This window comes from Acanthochromis polyacanthus, chromosome 8, assembly GCF_021347895.1.
Source record: "Acanthochromis polyacanthus isolate Apoly-LR-REF ecotype Palm Island chromosome 8, KAUST_Apoly_ChrSc, whole genome shotgun sequence".
Classification (NCBI taxonomy): Eukaryota; Metazoa; Chordata; class Actinopteri; family Pomacentridae; genus Acanthochromis; species Acanthochromis polyacanthus.
This window is the reverse complement of record NC_067120.1, coordinates 3,706,998-3,727,819: the sequence shown is the minus strand read 5'-3', so window position 1 is coordinate 3,727,819 and position 20,822 is coordinate 3,706,998. Positions and strand designations below refer to the sequence as shown.

Below are 20,822 nucleotides of genomic sequence, written 5' to 3'. Positions count from 1 at the left end.
GGTGACCTCACTTGGTAGCATTGTACACATATCTGTACTTATAAATATATAGCTCCATCATGTTATATCTGTTCATGTGAAGTCATTATTATAGTTATCCATCCATTATCTAAACACCACTTAATCCTCATTAGGGTCGCAGGGGGCTGGGAGGACACCTGGACAGGTCACCAGCACCTATGGGCAATTTAGAATTATCAGTTAACCTCAGCATGTTTTTGGCATGTGGGAGGAAGCCGGAGAACTCACAGAAAAAACACGCATGCACAGGGAGAACATGCAAACTCCATGCAGAAAGATCCCAGGCACAGGCCGGGATGCAAACCAGGTAACTTGTAGCTGCAAGACAACTGTGCTAACCACCCTATTATTATTATTATTATTATTATTATTATTAGTAGTAGTAGTAGTAGTAGTAATAGTGGTATTATCCAATGCACCTGCACCTCAAATTATTTATTTGTTGATCCAGTTGCTCTTTGTGCTTTAAATTGCCCCCAAGGGAATTTTTTTAAAATTGAATTTCAATATTTCATCTTATTTTTATCCTTATTGTAGTTTTGCATTTCTTGTTTTGTTTCCTACTATGCTTCATTTGTATCTAGCTGCTGTAATGTGAATTTCTGTGACGAAGGATTATAAAAGTTGATCTTATCTTATTCAGCAAGAAAAAAGAAAAAAGAACTTTTTAGCCTACAACAGTTTGTAGGATAAATAGTTATTTTTTTATCTTATTCAGTGAGAAAGAAAAAAAACCTCTTTATCCAACTACAATTTGCTGGAGGAAACTTTTTACTTTATATTTTAGTATTGTAAAGTTTCATTAATAACCTCCAAGGACCTGGCGTCCACATATGTGAAGATCTTTTTTCTTTCAAAAAGAGCATATTGTTAATAATGACGATGATGATCATAATAATAATTATGATAATATTAATAACAATAACAACAACAATAGTAATAACAACAATATTAATGTAATATAAATATAATAAATATAATAATCAGATATTAGATATTATCCAGTTATTTTATTTATTGGTTGCTCCTTATCCCAAATAACTGGAAGAAATGTAAAATGTAAGCGCAACAAGTCTTAAGAGGTTTAAGGAGACACTGTACCCCCAGACTCAGTAATGTTGTGGGTCTGGCCCCCCTCTATAGCTGTCTGGCTCCGCCGCTGCAGCAGAACAGAGCTCAGACATAAAGCCTCCTGTAGCTCTGAGGTAACTCTGAGCGAACACTGCAGTCAGAGCAGCTCCTCGGTTCCTCCTCTTGTCCTGCAGCCTGTAAACACTCCGGCTGCGGCCCCTCCCACCTCCCTCTACGTGCTCCGTGCGTGCTGCGTCACGCCCGAAGCCCCGCCCCCGGCCTGGCTCTCACGCACCAGTTACGTCTGACCGTAAAAAATAGAAACTTCCAAGATGGCCGAGTCCGTGGACTCCATGCATTTCGCAGCAAACAGCAAAACAAATTCCCCTAAACCCCTGATAGCCAAACGGCCGCCGGAGAGCCGTCCGCAGTCTTCCAGCGACATTTTCCCACCGCCCCCCAAGAAGGTCCGGGTGGAGGAGAAGGGCCTGAAGCACAGGCGGCTGAACGGAGAGGTGTGCGCAGGGGAAAAACACAACGGGAAGCAGAGTTGTGGGAGCCCAGCGAAATGGAGTTTCGGCCCGGCCAAGGCGAGCCACTCCACCGCCGCCGCGGTGCCAGCGACTCCCGCCCGGAAAATCTTCAAAATCAGCAACTTCCTCGCGTCGCCTCCCAAAGTGAAAAAGGCGAAAGAGAAGCGACACAAGGAGAAGGAGAAAAGCAGCGAAGCGCAGCGGAGCTCCGCGGTGGCTGTGGAGAAAGTGAGCCCAGCTAGCTGCCATACAAAGACCGAGAACGGCGACGTGAAAATGCTACAGAGAGGTAGGACAGCCGTTCAGACTGCTCTCACCGCACTCCGCTCACACACTTTAAGCTCGAAATAACATCGCATGTGAAGCTATACTGCCTCAAAATGAATTAATAAATCATTACATAATTTAGTGTACCACAGGCCCCAGTATTTATTAGGCCCAGATGGTGATATATACACGTGGAAATGTTTGTTCGTCAGTTGTCGGATGTAGCAGCTTTTCACCTCCTCTGTTACTCCTCAGATCACCGTGTGAAGGAGAAAGACAGAGAAAAGAAGAAAGAAAAGAATAAAGAGTGGAAAAATCACAAACTGCCGCCTGTGCATGACATTGCGAGAGAAAACGGAGAAGTGATTTCTCCACAGAAAGGTAGGAATGAAATGAAACACTGAGGAGTCAAGATGAAAAGTGACTTTTCCAGCATTTTGGAATAAATTAGAATTGTTTTAGCGTCATAAATGTGTTTTACTTGTATTCAGTATTACTGCTGCAACTTTGCTGAATCAATTTGTCAACAATTATTTGTAAAATACTTCAAATGAGAGCAGTGTGACTGGATATCTTATTTAAAATATTGAGATTTTTTTAATGTGATATGAAATATTAAGATGGACAAACACACTTTGAATTTAAAGTTTATATAAATATGTAAACACCGGATACACTTTGTTGTACAATTTGATAAAATATGCACTTTTGTGCTGAGATGTCAAAGATCTGGTATATAGAAAGTGTACAAAATGTCACTGAAAATGCCTGTTTAGCTGCAGATCAGAAGCTGCAAAATTTGCACACCAATGTATTTGTGTTTTAAACATTTCTTTTCCTGCATCACAGAATCGAAGGAGAAGCCCAAAGCTGGTTCAGAGGAAGACCTTCTGCTGAAGAAACTGAAGAAGAAGAAGAAAAAGAAGCACAAAGACGGCGAGCGGGTGAAGGAGAGGCACAGTCGGCCCAAAATGTATCACCGCTCCTGCCAGACTGTGTGTTCAGGGGTGTCTCTGGGTTTGCCCGAGTTCCTCACCCGGATCAACGGGAACAACAGCAGCAGTCTGATCCACAGCACCGCACCGCAGCACCACCAGGACCCTGCTGTCACTGCCGCTACCTCCATCTCCTCCATGGTCAGGGACCGGCTCGGCTACAGCTCTCCGCTCCACTGCACCCCGGCGCCGGGCCTTCACGGCCTGGAGTTCGGCCGACTGATCCACATTGAGCAGCAGGCCAACGGAGGGGCGTCGGTGGCTCACGCCTACAGCGAGCAGCTCTCCTGTCTGTCCCCGGCCGAGATGCAGCGCTTCGCCCAGGAGTTTGTCACCCTGTCGTTCAGCGAGGACGAGGCCCAGGCGGCGTGTTTCGTGATGGGGATCATCCACGGAGCGGCGTCCTACCTCCCAGACTTCCTGGACTACTTCTCCTACAAGTTCCCCAACGCCCCAGTGAAGATGGAGGTGCTCGGGAAGAAGGACATTGAGACGACGACTATGGCCAACTTCCACTCTCAGGTAAGGAGGCTTTCTGTTTGATTCTGATCTCGGTACCGGGCGGTTTGCGGAGACGACGGAGCCGAACTGTCTGCTTTGATTCTGTGAAGTGTCGCTTTGTAGTCTGGAGGTGTGAGCAGCGCAGATTCGACTGTCACAAGCTGAAGCGACACATTAGCAGCGTTGGCCAGACTGTAGAGCTCTTCAGGCTGGTCTGAGTCGTCTTCACTGTGTTCAGAGCGCTTCAGCATCGAGGCTGTCTTGTCTTTGTTGTTGTGATTGTTGAGCTGGAGTGTTTGTTCGTGTTCGATGCTGCTGAAGAAAGCGTGTGTAACTTAAAGAAAAGTTGCTTTCTGCATGGCTGTTTCATAATAGACTTGGTTTGTGTTTATAGTTAGTTGTCAGATCTGCCTAATTTGAAATATGAACATAAATCCATATCTCTACACTATGAACTTTACATAATGATCTGATTTGTCTCTGATCGCTTTTCATTCTTACTAAACAGAGTTGAAATGTGTCTGTTAGATAAATTCAAACAAATTAGCGCTCTTTCTTAATCTTAAAATCCTGTGATAAGTTAGTTTGACAGAATATAAATAGCTGTTTTCCTTTCATAGATTGAAAGAAATCATAAGATCATTTTTTATTACAAATTATTGTCTTCGTAGAAAATAAATTTACTGGAATTTGTCACCAGAAACCTTCAACTTTTTCCATTTAACACGACAGTTTGTAAACCAGACACTCCTATTAGAAATATATTAACTGTTATTATGAGGCACAGTTATCTGAAGGAGACTCAAGAGCTTGCTTTATTTAATCCTGTGTCCATAATTACTAAATTTCTGCTCATACTGGTGGCATTTTCCAAGACATAGCTAAGACATCCAGGACAGCTCCTCTTGAAATTATATTCTTCAATTTAAAAAAGTATGTTGAAACGACGTCCTCCTTGCACCTCGATCACAGCTTCTTCTTCCAGCGTCGTTTGAACATTCTCGTAAGAAGTTGGGGGGAATCAATTTAGGTCAGGAAAAATTAAAATTATTCATGCCACAGACCCCTTACTGGGAGGAAAATGATTCCAGGGTCTCTCTCTCGATCGCGCTGATACTCCGGGTGCTTTGTAATCAGATAGTGCTTCAGCTTGTCTGGCATCATGACTTCCTCTACGACCAACATAAGGCAGATGGTGCATTTCATCCTGTTGCTGTTCTCAGTGAAAACCAAACTGGATACGGCTGCCAGCGTGTTTTCCTGATTTAGCTGGTTTGGGCTTAACGCTGCTTGATGATACGGACATTTTTCCATATCAGCCAACAGTCCTGAGTGGAAGCGACTGATCGTTTTGCTGTCAGACTGGTACGATGTGTCAGAATCAGAGTTTCTGCTGGCTCTGAGCTCACATGTGGGAGTGAAGGATTCAGTAACACATGTATTTTATTGCGTAGCTCGGCTTCACCGTGCTGCGTGCCACAGACCTGGGGGCTGTTCAGCTCTCGCTTTGAGAATCACAGTTTTAGAGCTTCCCCGACGGCACCTTGTGATGCTGCAGCGTGCTTCTTTTTCCTTTCAACACTTTTTTTTATTTTTTTTATTGAAGCATTCCCATCATAAACAAAGTCAAGTGCAGTTCGAGAGGGAAAAAGGACACAGCCCAAACTACTAGAAGAGGATAGGCTTTCTGATGCTGTATCCAGGGCAAACATTTCCACTGTTAGTGGAATATTAAAGGTTTTTAGTGGAGGTTTGGTCTTGGTGACTGGTGGGAACATCATGTTTTAGGTGTCCCTGCTTCTTCTTTTTAAAATGCAGTAAGTTTAGCACCTTGTTACGGTCATTTTCTTCTGGAAAATTAATTCTCCTCCTTGTGAAATTAAGTCAGAAGTGATAGCATGACTCTACAGGGAGGAGAATTTAGTCATGGTGGTCTGGAAGTCAGAAGAACACCTTCTTCCAGAATTTAAAATGCTTTGCTCCTATGCTAGCATTCAGGCTGTACTCCTCTAATGCACTCTTCTTCATGAACAAATGTCTTTTATCCCACATTGGCAGCAGTTAAATAAACACTTGCAGGGTCGTGTCATTTGCCTCCTGTTCCCACTGTTGCTATCACGTCTCCTACCTACAGTCTGCGTCTGAACATCTGTAGCACATTAACACTGATGTCCCTGTTTGCGTGGCTTTAAATGGTCACATAATAACAGAGATGCACCCTTCAGGTCCCACTTTTTATTGTCTTTCTTGCATTTTCTGCTTTTATTAGCTAGCGATAGCACAGAGATGACAGGAAATGAGGGAGAGATCCCTGTCCGGATACAAGCCGTATTCATTAACTTCATGGTTGGCGTCTTAACACCCAGAGGCAGCCTGATTGACTGTAATTTACACAGCAGAACCCACACTGTCATTTACGCTTTGCACCTCGCTATAACCTTCGTGCACAATAATTTTTTTTTTTTACCATTTTCTTGTGTTGTTAACGAGACAAAAGATCTAATGTCCCTGAGAATGCTGCCTGTGATGAAGAATTAAAACCGAAAATTACGCCTGAAAATAAGAAAGCATTAAATGAAAGAAACTAAACGCTGCTGTCGTTGTCACCTTATTATCCAGGGAAAGAAGCGAGAGGAAGAAACCAGAAACCTGTTACTAACAGAACAAACTACATTTAGTTGGGGGGGAAAAAAGCCAATATATTATAGGGGGAAAATGATAAGCCCTTTAATGCCACCTCTAGGGAGGTAAAATCTCCGTTCTGATGGAAGCAGATTAACCTCGCTGTGTGAAGAGTGCTGGGAGATGACCTGAGCTTTCTCTGTGTAGTTTGTATTAATCACATAAACACAACACATTTGCAGCACCCTCCATAATTATTGGCACCCCTGGTTAAGATGCGTTCTTTAGCTTCTAATAAATTCAGTTTTTTCTAAATAATATAGGACCACAATGAAAGAAAGAGGAAAATCCTACCTTTAATTTAAGTGCTTTATTCATTGGGGGGAAAAAATCACACATTAAGAAATAATTCTTTTACATCAAATCATGTGTGCCACAATTATTAGCTCCACTGATGTTAATATTTTGTACAACCCCCTTTTGCCAACAAAACGGCACCTAATCTTCTCCTATAATAAACAATGAATTTATTTTAAGGCTTTCAACACATCTTAACCACGGGTGCCAGTAATTATGGATGGCGCTGTATCTACTGACATATAATGCATATTTACACTAAATTTTCCTTTAGTTTCTATGGGTTATGTTTGATTTGATGCAGTGCTTTATACCAGCAGTGGTTACGTTATTAACAGCACATTTACTGTGACTGTAGTCGTCACACGTTTGCAGAATACTACAATGCAGCAACAACACGAACCTTCCTCTGATATAATAAAGGTTTATAAGCCATCCGGAGGCATCATCCCTGCTTCATGGAATCCTCATCACACTGCGGAATTAGACGTTTAATGTCCAGCTGAACCTTAATGTCCGCTGCAGACAGATTCTGATTCACCAACCAGGTGGGGTTAAATGATTTTAGTGAAGTATGTAATCACAGTTTTTCTAACAGAAATTTACGATTTGATTCAAAGTCGAGCTTCGGTTGAATATCCACTGTAATAGATTTAAAACGTGATGGAATGTTACCACTTTAGATACCATCAAATGTGTGACTGTCACAGGGTGTTTAAAAGTGCGACTTAAGATGGAAAACGTCCCACTTGTGGACCTGTAACAGCACAAGACATTAAAATCCATAAAAACGGAGCCTGGCGTAAACAAGCTTCAGGGAAATAAATGATAAAATCCTAAATTTATGAAGGAAATATTTATTTATTTACCTTTATTTAACCAGGAAGTCCCACTGAGACCTGGCCAAGGCAGCAGCCATACAAAACGTGAAAGTCATATAAAACAGATACGTGATAGACAAAATAAACAATAAAACAGATTGACAGCTGTTAAAGGACAGTGACCTCTTTTAGAGAACCACTGACATTCTTCATTCACTGCATTCTTTATGATACTCTTAAACTCATTAATGGATGTGAAAGTTTCTAGTTTAGGAGTTTTTTTAGAAGATTATTCCGTGACCGTGGTGCATGATGGGAGAACGCTGTTTATCCAAAGTGTGTTCGAACCCGAGAACTTTAAAAAGCAGCCACTTGGAGATGTAAATGGCAACTACTAGAGCATAAAGTGAGAAGGTGCTGAGGTATATAGAAGAACATATTCCAGTTCTGTTGTGTAGGAATGCTTAGTGACGTCCAGCCAACCAAATCATTAAGAATACAGCGGGGAGTGAGAGATTTTGCATTGGAAATGAAGAGCGATACACTGAATAAAGTCTCTTTAAGGTGGAGGAGGTACAGTAGATCACAAGAGTCAATAACAGAAAGGTGGTTCCACAAGTTTGTTCTTTGCAGAGAATGTGAAGCATGTTTTAATTTAAAAATAAAAGTCAATCTTCTGTTTGAGTTTCTTAACTAAATCAGAGACATATATGATCCATATTCCCAAATATTTGTAGGAGGACAGTAGGACACCCCTTCAATCAGTTTTTCATGAGGTGCAAACATTCTTAGATTGTTTTCTTTGTTTTCTGGGCATTTAAAACCGATTTTAGATCATTTAAAGCTCTTTGTAATAAGTGAAATGCAGTCTGAAGTTCAGAAGGAGCAGATGTGTCTGATTGTGTCATCCACATACAAATGAAAATTGACTTGAATATCTTTACCTAAATCATTTATAAAAATAGAAAATAAAGAGGGCACAGGGTTGATTTATTGTTGTACTTTTTTACATAATCGAGGCTACTGCACTCTGTGCTACTAATGCCACAAACTCCTCCATCATAAGGGCCAGTTTAGCAACACAGTTCCTATAATGTTAACGTTTGTTCACTGTGTACTGTTTTGTTTGTTCATTTGTCTTCTGTTGTAAAACAAAAAAATGTAATAAACAGAATTTACCAAAAAAAAGAAAACAGGAGCTAAAATAGAACCCTGAGGCACACCTTTAGTAAACTCAAAGTCTGGTTTGTAGCCCTCTGATTGGACACTCTGAGTTCTACCTGTTCAGTAATTTTTAAACCAAGTGAGAGCGTTGGAACCAAAGCCAGCATCTCTGAGTTTGTCCAGAAGTATTTCATGGCCCACTGAATCAAACACTTTTGAAAGATCTACAAAAAAGGCGGCACAGCGCTGTTTCCAGTCTATGTCACCACTGAGGTATATATTTCGATGTCCAGATACACTGTTTTCAATTTCAGATCAGATAAAATGGATTTCAATGATCACCAACACACTAAACCTTGGGTCAGACTGCATTACACATAAACTGAAGTCTTTTTTTTTTTTTAGCAGTTTGCTAACTGCGTTGTTTCGGGTCTGATTTGACTGTAAAATCGATTAAACGTTCATTCCTAGATGCAGCTGAAGAACTTTATAAAGTCTCTCTGTTTTCCAGATTAAACGGTGCTTGAAGATTTCATTTTGTTTTTACAAATTTGTCTGTCAGATGGTCTTTCATTTCTCAAGAGTGATATACCGTAATGCCCAGTGTGAAGCGGCTCGTATTTGCGGTGTGTTGACATTTACTTTTCCTGATGAGCACCAAGTGTTGAGGAATTCTTAAATCCTCGTATTTAAGGTCCTGTCAGCTGGCTCGCAGGTGCTGCTGGTGCTTTTAATGAGTTGTAATGAGTGTTTTATTAAATGCAGGTGCACTGGAAAGGTCACACCGTTTATTTACAGAACACGCCGACAGTGAAAGCCTCTCAAAGGTGCATAGGATGTTCTGAAAGCATCTTGTGGTGGTAAAGTGCATGGCTGATCTGTGGGAGTAAGGTGTGTTGATACCTGTGGGGTCTGATCTTTGTGCCTCCTGCAGGTGAAGCGAACATACTCCCAGGGAACGTACCGAGCCGGGGCCATGCGGCAGGTCAGTCTGGTGGGAGCCGTGGACGAAGAGGTCGGAGACTACTTCCCCGAGTTTATCAACATGTTAGAGGAATCTCCCTTTCTGGAGGTTGGTGTGCTTCCTGCACTGGAAAAAATGCCCCTCTCAAGCCAAGAAAAAAAGCTTATTCCAAGGAACTTTTGCCTTTAAGTAAGTGAAAAAATCTGCCAATAGAACAAGTGAGAAATGGCTTGGTAAGATTTCTTGGAATAAGATATATTTAGAACATTGAGATCTTAAAATTAGCCGGGAAAACTTATTTTAAGCGCTATTTAACCAGGATTGTCAAGCTTAGGTGTCTTAAAATAAGTCAGATATGCTTAAAAAAAAAAAAAAAAGCAGTTTTTCACTCAAAAATAGATTTTGGCTTTCATGTAACCTCCTAATTTTAAATGTATTAACCCTCCTGCTTTACGGGCACCAAAAATATTGTTTCCTTGTCTGAAAAAAAATCCAAAAACTCAGCAAAAAAAATTCCCCAAATTTCTGAAAATTTGCAAAAACCTTCAGGAAGAAAATTCCAATAATTCCTTCAAAGTTTCCCTTATAAGTTTTATTTTTCAAAAATCCCCCAGATTTGGCAAGAAAATTCTTGTAAAGATTTTCAAAAATGAGTGAAAATCTTCCAAAAAAATCCTAAAAATATCTAAAACCATTACGTATATATCAGTGAAAATTCTAATATTTTCGTTAAGAACATTCACATAAAAATCAACCAAAATTCAGCGAATTTCGCTGAATTTTGGTTGATTTTTATGTGAATGTTCTTAAACATCTTTTTTTTCCATCAAAAAATGCTCAAATATTTCCCAAAAATGTTAAATGTGGACATCAGAAGTTTCACTGTGAAAATATTTATTCTTTCCACATTTTCAAACTTTAAAACGAGTCAATTTGACCCGCAGGACGACACGAGGGTTAAAGTTACTTTGAGTTTTCTTGTAAAATTCAACTCAAAACAAGATAATTTCAAGATTGTTTCACTTAAGATATTTAAGATGCGTTGTCTTAAAACAAGTCCCTCCGTCTGCTGAAATGTCGCTTGTTCAGTGAGTTTATCTTAAATCAAGCGGAATGAGACATTTTGACTAAAATTAAGACAGACAGACTTGGTCAGATTTTGAGTTTTCACAGTGTGTGTGTGAGAGGTGTCGGCATGTGTTGAATTTCTGCCCATGTGTCGCTGCGAGTCTTATGCAAGCTGACGTTTCTCTCTCTGTTTGTGCAGCGGACTCTGCCCTGGGGAACGTTCTCCAGTCTGAGGCTCCAGAGCCCCACCGAGAGCGACGACGGCCCCATCATGTGGGTCAGACCCGGAGAGCAGATGATCCCGATGGCGGACATGCCAAAGTCACCCTTCAAAAGGAAAAGGTGTGTGACGATACTCGGCTTGCAAATGTTTGCCAGTGCATCGCAGCAGTGTCCTCGTTTTCAAAGGAATGGGTTTAAAATAAATGTATTGTAATGTTCAGACTATTGAGCGCATCTGAATATAAGCTGTACCCACTGAATTTAAAAAGAAAAAGTTAATAAGCCACAGGTGTCCATAATGTAACACAAGATATTTACACAACGATTTTTAAACTTTCAATTAAAGCGGGTGAAAAAAGCAGCGGCTTATAGTCCGGAAATCACAGTACGGATTCAGTTCCTCACGCTGCCATCTCCAACGTCTCACCATGGATTCATTGATCCCAAACTGACCTGCAGCAGCTCCATTTCCTTCTTCAACAGCCAGATCGATTACCTTTAACTTAAAAGCTGGCTCATATGCATTTCTTCGAGTGTTTGCCATGATGAGAGTGTGTGCATGAAACGTAACATGACTAATCTGAAGAATTTAGTGAGTGCGTTTCATTTAATTCGAACAGTTTCATTGGTCCACTGTGACCGGTGATTTCATTCTGATGTGATGAGGCTAAAAGTACTGACGGCATGAAGCTCGTTAGGCGTAAAAATCTGTAAATTATCAGCATCGTTGTTTAAAGCGTGGGAAAAAAGTAGCGGCTTATAGTCCGGAAATTACGGTAGTGAAACAGTGAAATCCATTCTGTTTATCTTTTACTTTGCACATGTCATGGAGAGGTTCTTGCTAGGGACATCTGATACTGGCTGTTTTTGCCGATAACTGATATACCGATATTGTCCAACTCTCAATTTCCTATATCTACCGATATGTGTGGGCTATTTAACTAATTTTAGGTAGCATCACATATCTTCTGTTGTGGAATGAACACATCAGGCCTGATTTTATTGTGATGCCCCATTGGATGCATTCTCAAATACAACAAGGCTTTCCAATGTAAACATTTTCTGTACAAAATAAGAAAACTACTTCAGTGTAAGTTATGAAAAAAATGCCATATTTATGCCATATTTATTTTTCTGTTATTGTCTCAAACAATACTTCACACTCTCCCTCCCTTCCTCTGTCATTCTGGTAAATACTGGCGAAATCCAGGCATTATTTTACGTATAGTATTTAATTCTTTGTTTTTCCATTATAACAGAGTTTTAGTGAGTACAATTCACACGTGCCAGTATGTTCACAATATCATCATTGTTCTTTTTTCAGAAGACAGTATTCCATCCAATAAAATAAAATGCAACAAAACAAACAGAAATGTGAACATCTTTATGAACATTAGGGAGTGACCATTACATTATCTTTAAATTTACAGACTCAAAATTAAATTGGGCTTTTTAATTTTTATATTCGCAGTCCATTTTTCTCCAACATGCTAAAAACCAGTCTTGTTTTTGATTTACAAACACTGTCATTCTTCCATTTTATAAATAATACAGGCATTATTTTATCGTTTTTCATGATAGGCAAAAAAACCTGATAACAATATTGATCGATATTACATTTTTATGCCGATATCGACATCCCTAGCTCTTGCATGTCTCGGCTGTACCCTAACTATCATGAATTCATGTGTTTCAGGTCTACCAATGAGATAAAGAACCTGCAGTATCTACCCAGAGCCAGTGAGCCCAGAGAGATGCTGTTTGAGGACCGGACGAGAGCCCACGCCGACCACATCGGTCAAGGCTTCGAGAGACAAACTACTGCTGCTGTCGGTGTGCTGAAGGCCGTGCGCTGCGGAGAGGAGTAAGTGACCTTTCTTTTTCTTACATTTCTTTTTTGTTTCACTGAAAACTTCTCGTTGCTCTTTATTTATGATCTGAGCTTTCCTCAGATCAGTAAACAGGATTGTGTGTGTCTCCTCCCAGCAGTGACGCTCCCGCCCGGATCACCAAAGACGTCGTGTGTTTCCACGCTGGAGATTTTCCAGATGTGGTCATGAGGCTGCAGCTGGATCTCCACGAGCCTCCGTTGTCTCAGGTGGGTCAGTTTTCTTAACCGTGTCTTGCTGACAGATAATCTTCTGCTGTCAAACCTCCTTCAAAGATGCACAAATTATGTTTATAGTAGTGCTGTCAAACGATTAAAAGTTTTAATCAGATTAATCACAGGGTCTCTGTGGATTAGCCTCGATTAATCACAATTATTATCATTCTTTTTTTAATTTATATTAATTGCGTTTAATTTTGCAAACAGACTCAAGAAAGAAGAGAATATATCTGCACTTCATGTGTTTATTAAACACCTTTAAAGGTTCATGTTAGAATCCAGGACTAACGCATGCTCTGTGTTAATGTGGTGCTTTAAGCTGGAAGTGCTTCAGTGAAAAGAAAACTCCTTCCTGCCGAGTGTGAATATTACTGAATGTCGGTCAACCGTCCTATCTTGTTTTTTTTGGGGTTTTTTTGTATTCAAATTTCCCACCAAGAGGGCCAACGTGTTGATTAGTAGCGCCTGACTGATATGGATTTTTTGAGGCCGATTCCGATGTTTGTCAGAAAAAAATTCCAATAACTAATTAATCAGCCAATGAATTTAAAATATACTTAACCCTTTACGCTTTAGTGCGTCGTAGGTGTACCGCCGGTGGTACACTTACTAATTTGCATAGGAATTTCAAGAATGTCCGACGGCTGCAAACCCGATTATACAAACACTATACGCTGATGGAAAGCTTAGATTCTCATGAATCCGCCGGTATAAACCACTTTCAGATGTGATTACCACAGCGGGTGAGAAAAACACATTTGTCCGACAAAAACAAATATTCATCCATCCGTTCTCTGTACACGGCTTCAACGCACACAGCGCGACTCACATTTCCGGGTTCATTATTACACACAGAAAAAATATTCCACAAAAAACGGCCATAATCCAACCTTTTACATCAGATGACACAAGCCAGTAAACTATTTTGTCCAAAACATGTCCTGAAGTCGGTATAAAATCCACGAATCGGTCGTTTTCAAGGAAATGCACCTCGCGATGTGCGTCCAATATTCCCCGTATTTTTTGTCATTTTTTTTATTTTAAAATAGAATATTAGCGATTTTTTTGTACTGAAAACGGCTGGAATTGACTGAAGCTTAAAGGGTTAAAATACTATTTTAGTGAATAAAATACTTTCTTTTTTGATCCCTTAACGCTTACTGGGACTGGCCCGAATAGTGGTTTCTGGCCTCCGAATATTTGGGCCCTATTAAAGACGAATATCCGAATATTCGTTCCACCCCGTAATGTCCGTAATATTCGGATACCAAAATTAATATCCGGATAGGCCTACCGCCGCAGCGAACGAATATTCGGATATTCGGGTCCAGCCCTAACGCTTATAACAACAAAGATATGAATTACATTCAGAACGTTTTACTGTTTTAATACTTTGTCCTTTAGTGTTTGTTTAAAATTACAACAGAGGAATTTTCAAGAACAAAAACATGCAACAAAGCATTAAATCTCTGGGAAATTATATAACTTTAAAAAAAGAGTCAATCTATAAGTGAGTCATGAAATACATCTGGTGTTGTACTTCTTTTTTGCAGCAAATTAGAGGCAGGTTATATATATATATATATATATATATATATATATATATATATATATATGCTGTATATAAATAACATAAAGAGTGAAGTCTACTTGGCAAACTGCCTGAAATACGTTGCCAGAGACGTTTCTGAGATTTTGAGTCATTCTCACTGCTGATGCGTTAATTGCTTTAAATTTTTTTATTCATAATGATGGATTAGTCTGCGTTAATTTTGACAGCCTTAGTTTATATTGAAGTCCAGAAGACCTGAGCAGCACAAAGATAACGTGTTCTGGTGTTAGACGACTGATAAATATGAAAAACTAAATCGTTTACGTTTCTCTTACAAGGATTAGATGCTATGAAAGCGCATAATGGAAACACAAAGTTTTGTTCCAGCCCTCGCTGCCTCTTAAATGGTCTGTCATAATTTGATAATGGTGCTCCTTCACCCTCTGTCTCTTGCTGTTGGCATCTGTGCCAGTCTGCAGTCCTTCCCTGGTGGAGGCTGTGGACTGCTTGTTCTCCTTGCAAAATGTGCTTCTTGGTCTGAAAACATCCACAAACCCTATGATCCCGTTTAAAGCGTCGCTTCAGATCTAAACCTCAGTGTCTTCACCCTGGCAGTCCTCCACACGCTTCTGGGGTTTGCAGACTTCATGTGTGTCAAAGGGAGATGGTTGTTATTCATAATCGTGTTAATATTAATAGTGGTGTTTTTCATTGCTCTATTAACATTCAAATTATTACCTCAGTTCAAAGTAAGATGGTTCTATTCAAATTAATAGTTTTTTTCTCCTGGCCTTGAGCTAAAAATTGATCTTTAAAAATGTCTAATAATTATCAGTTTTGTCAGATCAAGAAAAAATATTGTGATCAACTTTTGAGCTATATTTCCCAGTCCTAATTCTGACTTTATAAACATTTTAGCAAAACACCAAGCATATGAAATTAGGTTTCCACAGATGGCAGTGGTCATATTCACCACTCAGACAGACGTGAAGCTGTTTTAACTGAACCAAACAGCTCACATGTAAAATCATGTAGATCTGGAATAATTTTTCCTTCCCTGAACTTTACCAATAAATCAGTTACTTACGTGTAAAGGGAAATAGATTGTTCATATTCACAAACCCTCAGAGTATGAAGTCCAGATTCCCTCCGCTCAAAGGAGCTTTTTCAGCACCTTTCAGCAAATAGTTTTTGTTTTATGGTGCCCAACGTAACTGTTCTACTCTCACTGCTCTCATCAGCCTGATTTCCAGCAGCAGTTTTCAGTCCAAGAGAAACACTTAGTATTATAAGCGTTCTGCACTGAAAAGCACACAGACAAACCCAACAGATTGTTAGTGAACACAAAGAAGCATTTAGTAGCTGCAGGACCTGTTTGAGTTTAGAATCCAAAAACAGCTTCAAGGTGAGTGAATATTGGCTTTAGATCTGCCAGGTGACCACTAATGTTGCTCTGTGACTGCTGAATGTGGACGTAAATTCAAATGCATGCCAACGTGTCTGCTGTATCAGTGCCATAATAATGTGTCAGTGTTAGTTTACAGCCTGTTAACCTTCTGAATGCAGAGTTCTGCTAGTGGGCTTGGAAGGCATGCAATCTTTCTTTTTTTTTTAAAGTGTGCGAAATGTTGGCATTTATTGGAACTTTATAAACAAAAACAATCCTATTTTCAACTTTCTGAAAGCTCGTGAGGTTATCAAGTGTCAGAAAACTTACAGTACAGTAATCACAGAAAGCATTTCAAATGTCGGGATACTGGAAAAAAAAGAAGACATTGTTAGTTCTTCTAGCCATGGCTGTGCTGTTTACATAGAACCTTATGTTGCAGTGAAAAATGAGCAAACGGTGAGTGAAACTGTGATGGGAGCAAAGAACTGCTTGGGGTTAAAAAGTCACGTAATGCAGCAAACAAAGAAACCCAGACTGGACTTAAAAGTAGAAGAATCCACCTGTTTGATAGGTTTGTCTGTGAATCACCACAGTTCTTCTAGTCTTTCTGCCGAGCACAAATAAAAACGCTAAATATTTTCACCTGTTTTTTCTTTTGTTTTTACTGAACGTCGTGTGCTCCTGTCCTTCCTCCACAGTGCGTGCAGTGGATCGATGACGCCAAGCTGAACCAGCTCAGGAGGGAGGGTATCCGATACGCCCGAATCCAACTCTACCACGACGACATCTACTTCATCCCCAGGGGAGTTGTCCACCAGTTCAAGACTGTGTCTGCTGTCTGCAGTCTGGCCTGGCACATCCGACTCAAACAGTACCACCAACACGAAGAGAAGGAGGAGGAGGAGGAAGAGGAGAAGTGCTCACCGAGAGATGTAACGCTTCATATCAAAGAGGAGGAGGAAGACGAGGAGGTAGAGGGGAAGGAGTGTGACCTTGCTGTGACGACGAAGCTGGAGGACGAGGACGAGGAGGGGAGGGAGGGACCGGCCTCACAAACTCCGACACGGATTTTCAAGGAGGAAGACCGAGAAAGCAGAGCCGAAATAAAGGAGTCGTCACAGTCGCTAGCTTTAGTCAAGAGAGAGCGAGACGAAGGTGTGCACACGGCCACACTAATGGAACCTAAACCCGAGGAAGACGCCGAGGACGGTAGAGGAGGCGCAGACACGTGTCCAACGCCACAGAAAGGCAACGAGGAGGCAGGAGTGGACGGTGCATTCTTCAAGTCATTACAGCAAAATAGGAAGGAGAGCGAAGTGGAGGAGGACAGGCAGCAAAAGACATCTGTGCAGGGTCAGGGTCTAAAAGACAAAAGCAAAGACGGTACATCGAGCATTTACAACACACCGCAAATCAAAAAGGATAAAGGCAAAAGAGAGAGGGACGAAAAGGAGAGGGCTAAAGATAAGGAGAAGAAGGACAGGAGTAAAGAGAAGGACAGGGACAAAAAAGACAGGGGGAAAGACAGAGAGAAGGAGAGGGGGAGAGAGCAGGAGAGAGGTAAGGCTGAAGGAGGAAGAGAGGGTAGCTCACTGATGCAGCCTCAGATAAAGAAAAAAGAGGACGAGGAGCGAACAAGAGAGGGCAGTAAAACCTCTCAAACCAACCCGCCCGCTCAGAGAGACGAGAAGTGGGCCAAGGAGTGGGACTCGAAAACACAAGCCCACGTCAAGAGAGAGAAGGAGCACGATAAAGACAGGGGAGGCTCGCAGGCGGCGGCTCACTTTCGGCCAGACAGGGAGGAGGCCCAGAACTCCTGCACGCATAAACACAAGTCTTCACACGGGAAGAAGGAGAAGAGCGGCCACCGGGAGGCCAAAGACGGCAGCACGTCGCAGGGCATGCAGGCAAAGTCAGCGAGGGAAGACGGCAAGACTCCCAAAGCTGCACACTTTCAGGTTAAGAAAGAATCCAAGAAGGAGAAAGATGTCAGTGGCGGCAGAGAGGAGAAGAAGAAGCCCACTTCTGGTCCCGCCCAACCAGAACACAAACAACCACGGACGCTCGTCACTTTTGACCTTTTTAAACCGATGGAGGCTCACCAGACTCTGGCCCTTTCCTTCACAGACAGTAGACCTAAGACCCACCACCACAGTGACTCTCGGGGCTCTTCCTCTAAGCCCGGATCTGACAGTCGGACAGTTGTGCCCTCTAAAGGACCAAAAGTAAAGGACTCGATGCAGGGACGACCCGCCTCGGCGCTACAGGACTCTGGGCCCCAGCAGCACTCGTTAAAACAGCCCCTGAAAACACACACACCCCAACCACAGAAAGACTTCTTAATATGAATGTCTAGATGTCTAGTCTTCTTTTTTACTGTACTTACGCCGAGGCTTTGCCAAAATACTTGGAAGCGCGTCCTTCCGTCAGGTATCAGCTGGTGTTTTGTAACAGAAGAGCGAAACGGTTCCGTTACTTTGACGTTATTGTAGGATACGCTCTCCAAGTATTTTAACAGCGCCTAAGAATGTAAGCTAAGTAGCTCACTTCACGTTTGTTAGCAGATGTATGTAGGCTTTATATAAAATGTTATGTGACCCGTGTGTCAGTGCCTGTGCACTACTTAGCTTCGCTCTTAAAGCACCTATTTTAGGTACTGGACTAGCCAATCTGAAAACAACCGTCTTCACTCCCCGCTATAGGAATTACTTTCACTGTTTGGATCATGACGGCAGGTCTCAGAGCCCAAATCCTCTTTTTACTGTTGCTTTCGTCGACAGGGGTTCGTTGTTTGTAACACTCCAAAAATCAGAGCAAGTAGTTGTTTTCAGACTGGACTGTTTGACTCACACAGGGCTGTAAATGATACTGTATGTACCAAAACTGTACAGTATAGATGTTATTAGCACCAATGTGAGAAAATGTATACAGAAATTGCATATATTTTTTGTAAGACAAGTTTTATTTTCCATAGAACTTATTTATATCATTTACTGTCTGTTTTTATTTGAAGCCAACGTATGTGGAAAATTTTGTTGTAAATACATTTTATTTCCTAAGATAAGACTTGGTAGTGTGATTTATACTCTGATCAGAACCTCTCAATAAATGGTTCAAAAATGTTGACTTGGTCGACGTTAATGTCTCCTCCTGCTGTTTGTGTGAATACGGTTACAATGTTTTTTTTTTTCCTAACGGCGACAGATTACGATGGAAACTATGGGCTGGATATTTCCAAAACATCCTTTCAGCCTCAACTGCACTTCCAGTTTAATGGTAGTATAAAATAAGATGCTAGATATCAGCAAGAGATGCTAATGGCAGCACAAAAAGGTTCAAAAGTACAGGTGCGACTAAGATTAACGCTGTTTTTTTTATTCCAGTAACCCTCTGAGCTGCTAACAGAACCAGGACCCTGGAAGTCAAGCAGCTAAACAGAACCCAGCTATAATTATTTTTGGCATTTAAACTTGCTTATTTCTCCTACAATGACCTGTCAAGATGCCTTTAATGAATATGGCATAATAAGCACGGCAAGTTCATTAAAGCTGAGTTTAGCGAAGTTGAGAAGGTAGCTGATATCTCCTAGAAGTTTCCCTCAAACAGGACAAACACTGTTGATTTGACTTTTTATCTTTTTTACACACAGTCACAAGGATGCCGACTAAGGTTTTTAAAGTGCAAATGATGTTTAATCCATACAGATGGAAAGTTCTGACTTTACATTCAGTGTTAACGATAGTTGAATATTTTGGGAGATGGAATTATCTCTAAAAACGGTTTCACATGTGATATGGCTCAGTGACACTACATTTCAACGTGAAGTGAAGCCAGCTTCTTTCTCGACTGTTGATAAAAGACGTGTAGTGAAGGCAGGATTTATTCTAAATATGAATCCATACCATAATAAGTGGTATGCACACAAACACATCCTATGGTAGTAAGTGAAAGCATGTCATGTTTCCTCTCGTGGTAATTTCTCTTCCATATATTTAAAACCTGCCCAGTGTAGACCTCTGGGACCCCATGAACCTCCACCCTGCAGTGACCTGGTGAATAGTAATGGTGAGCAGAAGATCCTAGAATAAAGTTCACGATTGACTTTCAGTGATGCATCCTTGATCTGAGATGCTAAAAGTTTCAGTCGTCTTGTGCAGCTCATCTGTAGTGGAAAACACTGTGTCCCAGCTCCACCAGCGCTCCACACAGCAGCACCCACAGAGGGACGCACACCACGCTGATCCACGTCTCCGTGAGTCTCTCCAGACGGGAGCACAGAGTCAGACAGAAACCCAGCTTGAGCAGCAGCGCCGTCAGGTACCACAGCCTCCTCTTCACGCTCTGCTCTCCATCTCTGGGGTCGAAGTCCGGCTTGCAGCGTCCCGCCATCTTCAAGACCAGCATGAGGATGAGGATGGTGTCAAATGTCCACACGGGCAGGAAGATCAGGAACCAGTTCCAGTGGATTTTAGAGTCCAGCTTGAGGACCAGCATGATGAGGAAGATCAGGGCAAAGATCCAAGAGAGGAGCACTCGCTGGGCCAGAGACATCTTCATCTATGGAGGACTGGCCCGGAGCCAGAGTCACCCTTACAGACAGACTGAGGACCAGAGCCAAGGAGACAGAGGTATCTGAAAACACACCAAAACACAGCACAGCTCTTCTCTGGTGGTTGTAAGGCTCCACTCATAAACACGACACTAAATATAAAACTTCAGCGACACAAACAAACAAACTAGCACCGCTGGCATTCAGGCGTTACGTCTACATTTGCTGCTACTTCGACTTAGCATCAGTGAAGCTACTGTATGTTAGCAGGCTGTGGCTAACTTCTAGAAGCCAAAAGACAGCGTTGTTTAAAGATGTCTTACCGAGTTTAGCAGGAGACTCAACTTGTCTTCTTAAAGCTGAAGTTTATTAAACAAACCCTTCACTGGGAAGACAACTGTCAACACTTTTAAACAACAGTTTTAGCAGAAACGCAGCTCGACCACAGCGCTGAGTTAACGTTAGCTTGAAGCTAATTAAAGTTAGCAGCAGTAACAGCAAGGCTTCCGGTTGTGCTTTTCACAATAAAGGTATTTCTATAACAGGCTGAACGTCATGAAACAACCAAGTATTTGTTTGAAATGCTAATGGTCAGATTAAGATCAGTTCCCTCTAGTC

At 41.4% G+C, this 20,822-nt stretch overlaps 2 protein-coding genes across 3 annotated transcripts; one reads left to right on the top strand and one right to left on the bottom strand.

The window, feature by feature from the left end:
- Nucleotides 1-977: 977 nt before the first annotated feature.
- Nucleotides 978-18,781, top strand: LOC110956325 (lysine-specific demethylase RSBN1L-like). Of its 2 annotated transcripts, none has more exons than XM_022201723.2 (8): nucleotides 978-1,914; nucleotides 2,148-2,273; nucleotides 2,742-3,409; nucleotides 9,287-9,424; nucleotides 10,584-10,726; nucleotides 12,303-12,470; nucleotides 12,596-12,704; nucleotides 16,354-18,781. In XM_022201723.2, exons 1-8 carry the CDS (start codon nucleotides 1,425-1,427, stop codon nucleotides 18,001-18,003), a joined length of 3,492 nt encoding a protein of 1,163 aa, XP_022057415.1. In that variant the 5' UTR covers nucleotides 978-1,424; the 3' UTR covers nucleotides 18,004-18,781. The 2 variants fall into 2 exon arrangements, with proteins under 2 accessions (XP_022057415.1, XP_022057408.1); XM_022201716.2 differs by having other exon boundaries at nucleotides 980-1,914; nucleotides 12,593-12,704.
- A 491-nt stretch (nucleotides 18,782-19,272) lies between these two features.
- On the bottom strand, nucleotides 19,273-20,722 carry LOC110956341 (transmembrane protein 60-like). The gene is made up of 2 exons (XM_022201735.2): nucleotides 20,528-20,722; nucleotides 19,273-20,287 (listed from the first exon to the last, which is right to left on the bottom strand). Exon 2 carries the CDS (start codon nucleotides 20,210-20,212, stop codon nucleotides 19,814-19,816), a length of 399 nt encoding a protein of 132 aa, XP_022057427.1. The 5' UTR covers nucleotides 20,213-20,287; nucleotides 20,528-20,722; the 3' UTR covers nucleotides 19,273-19,813.
- Between the last annotated feature and the right edge of the window lie 100 nt (nucleotides 20,723-20,822).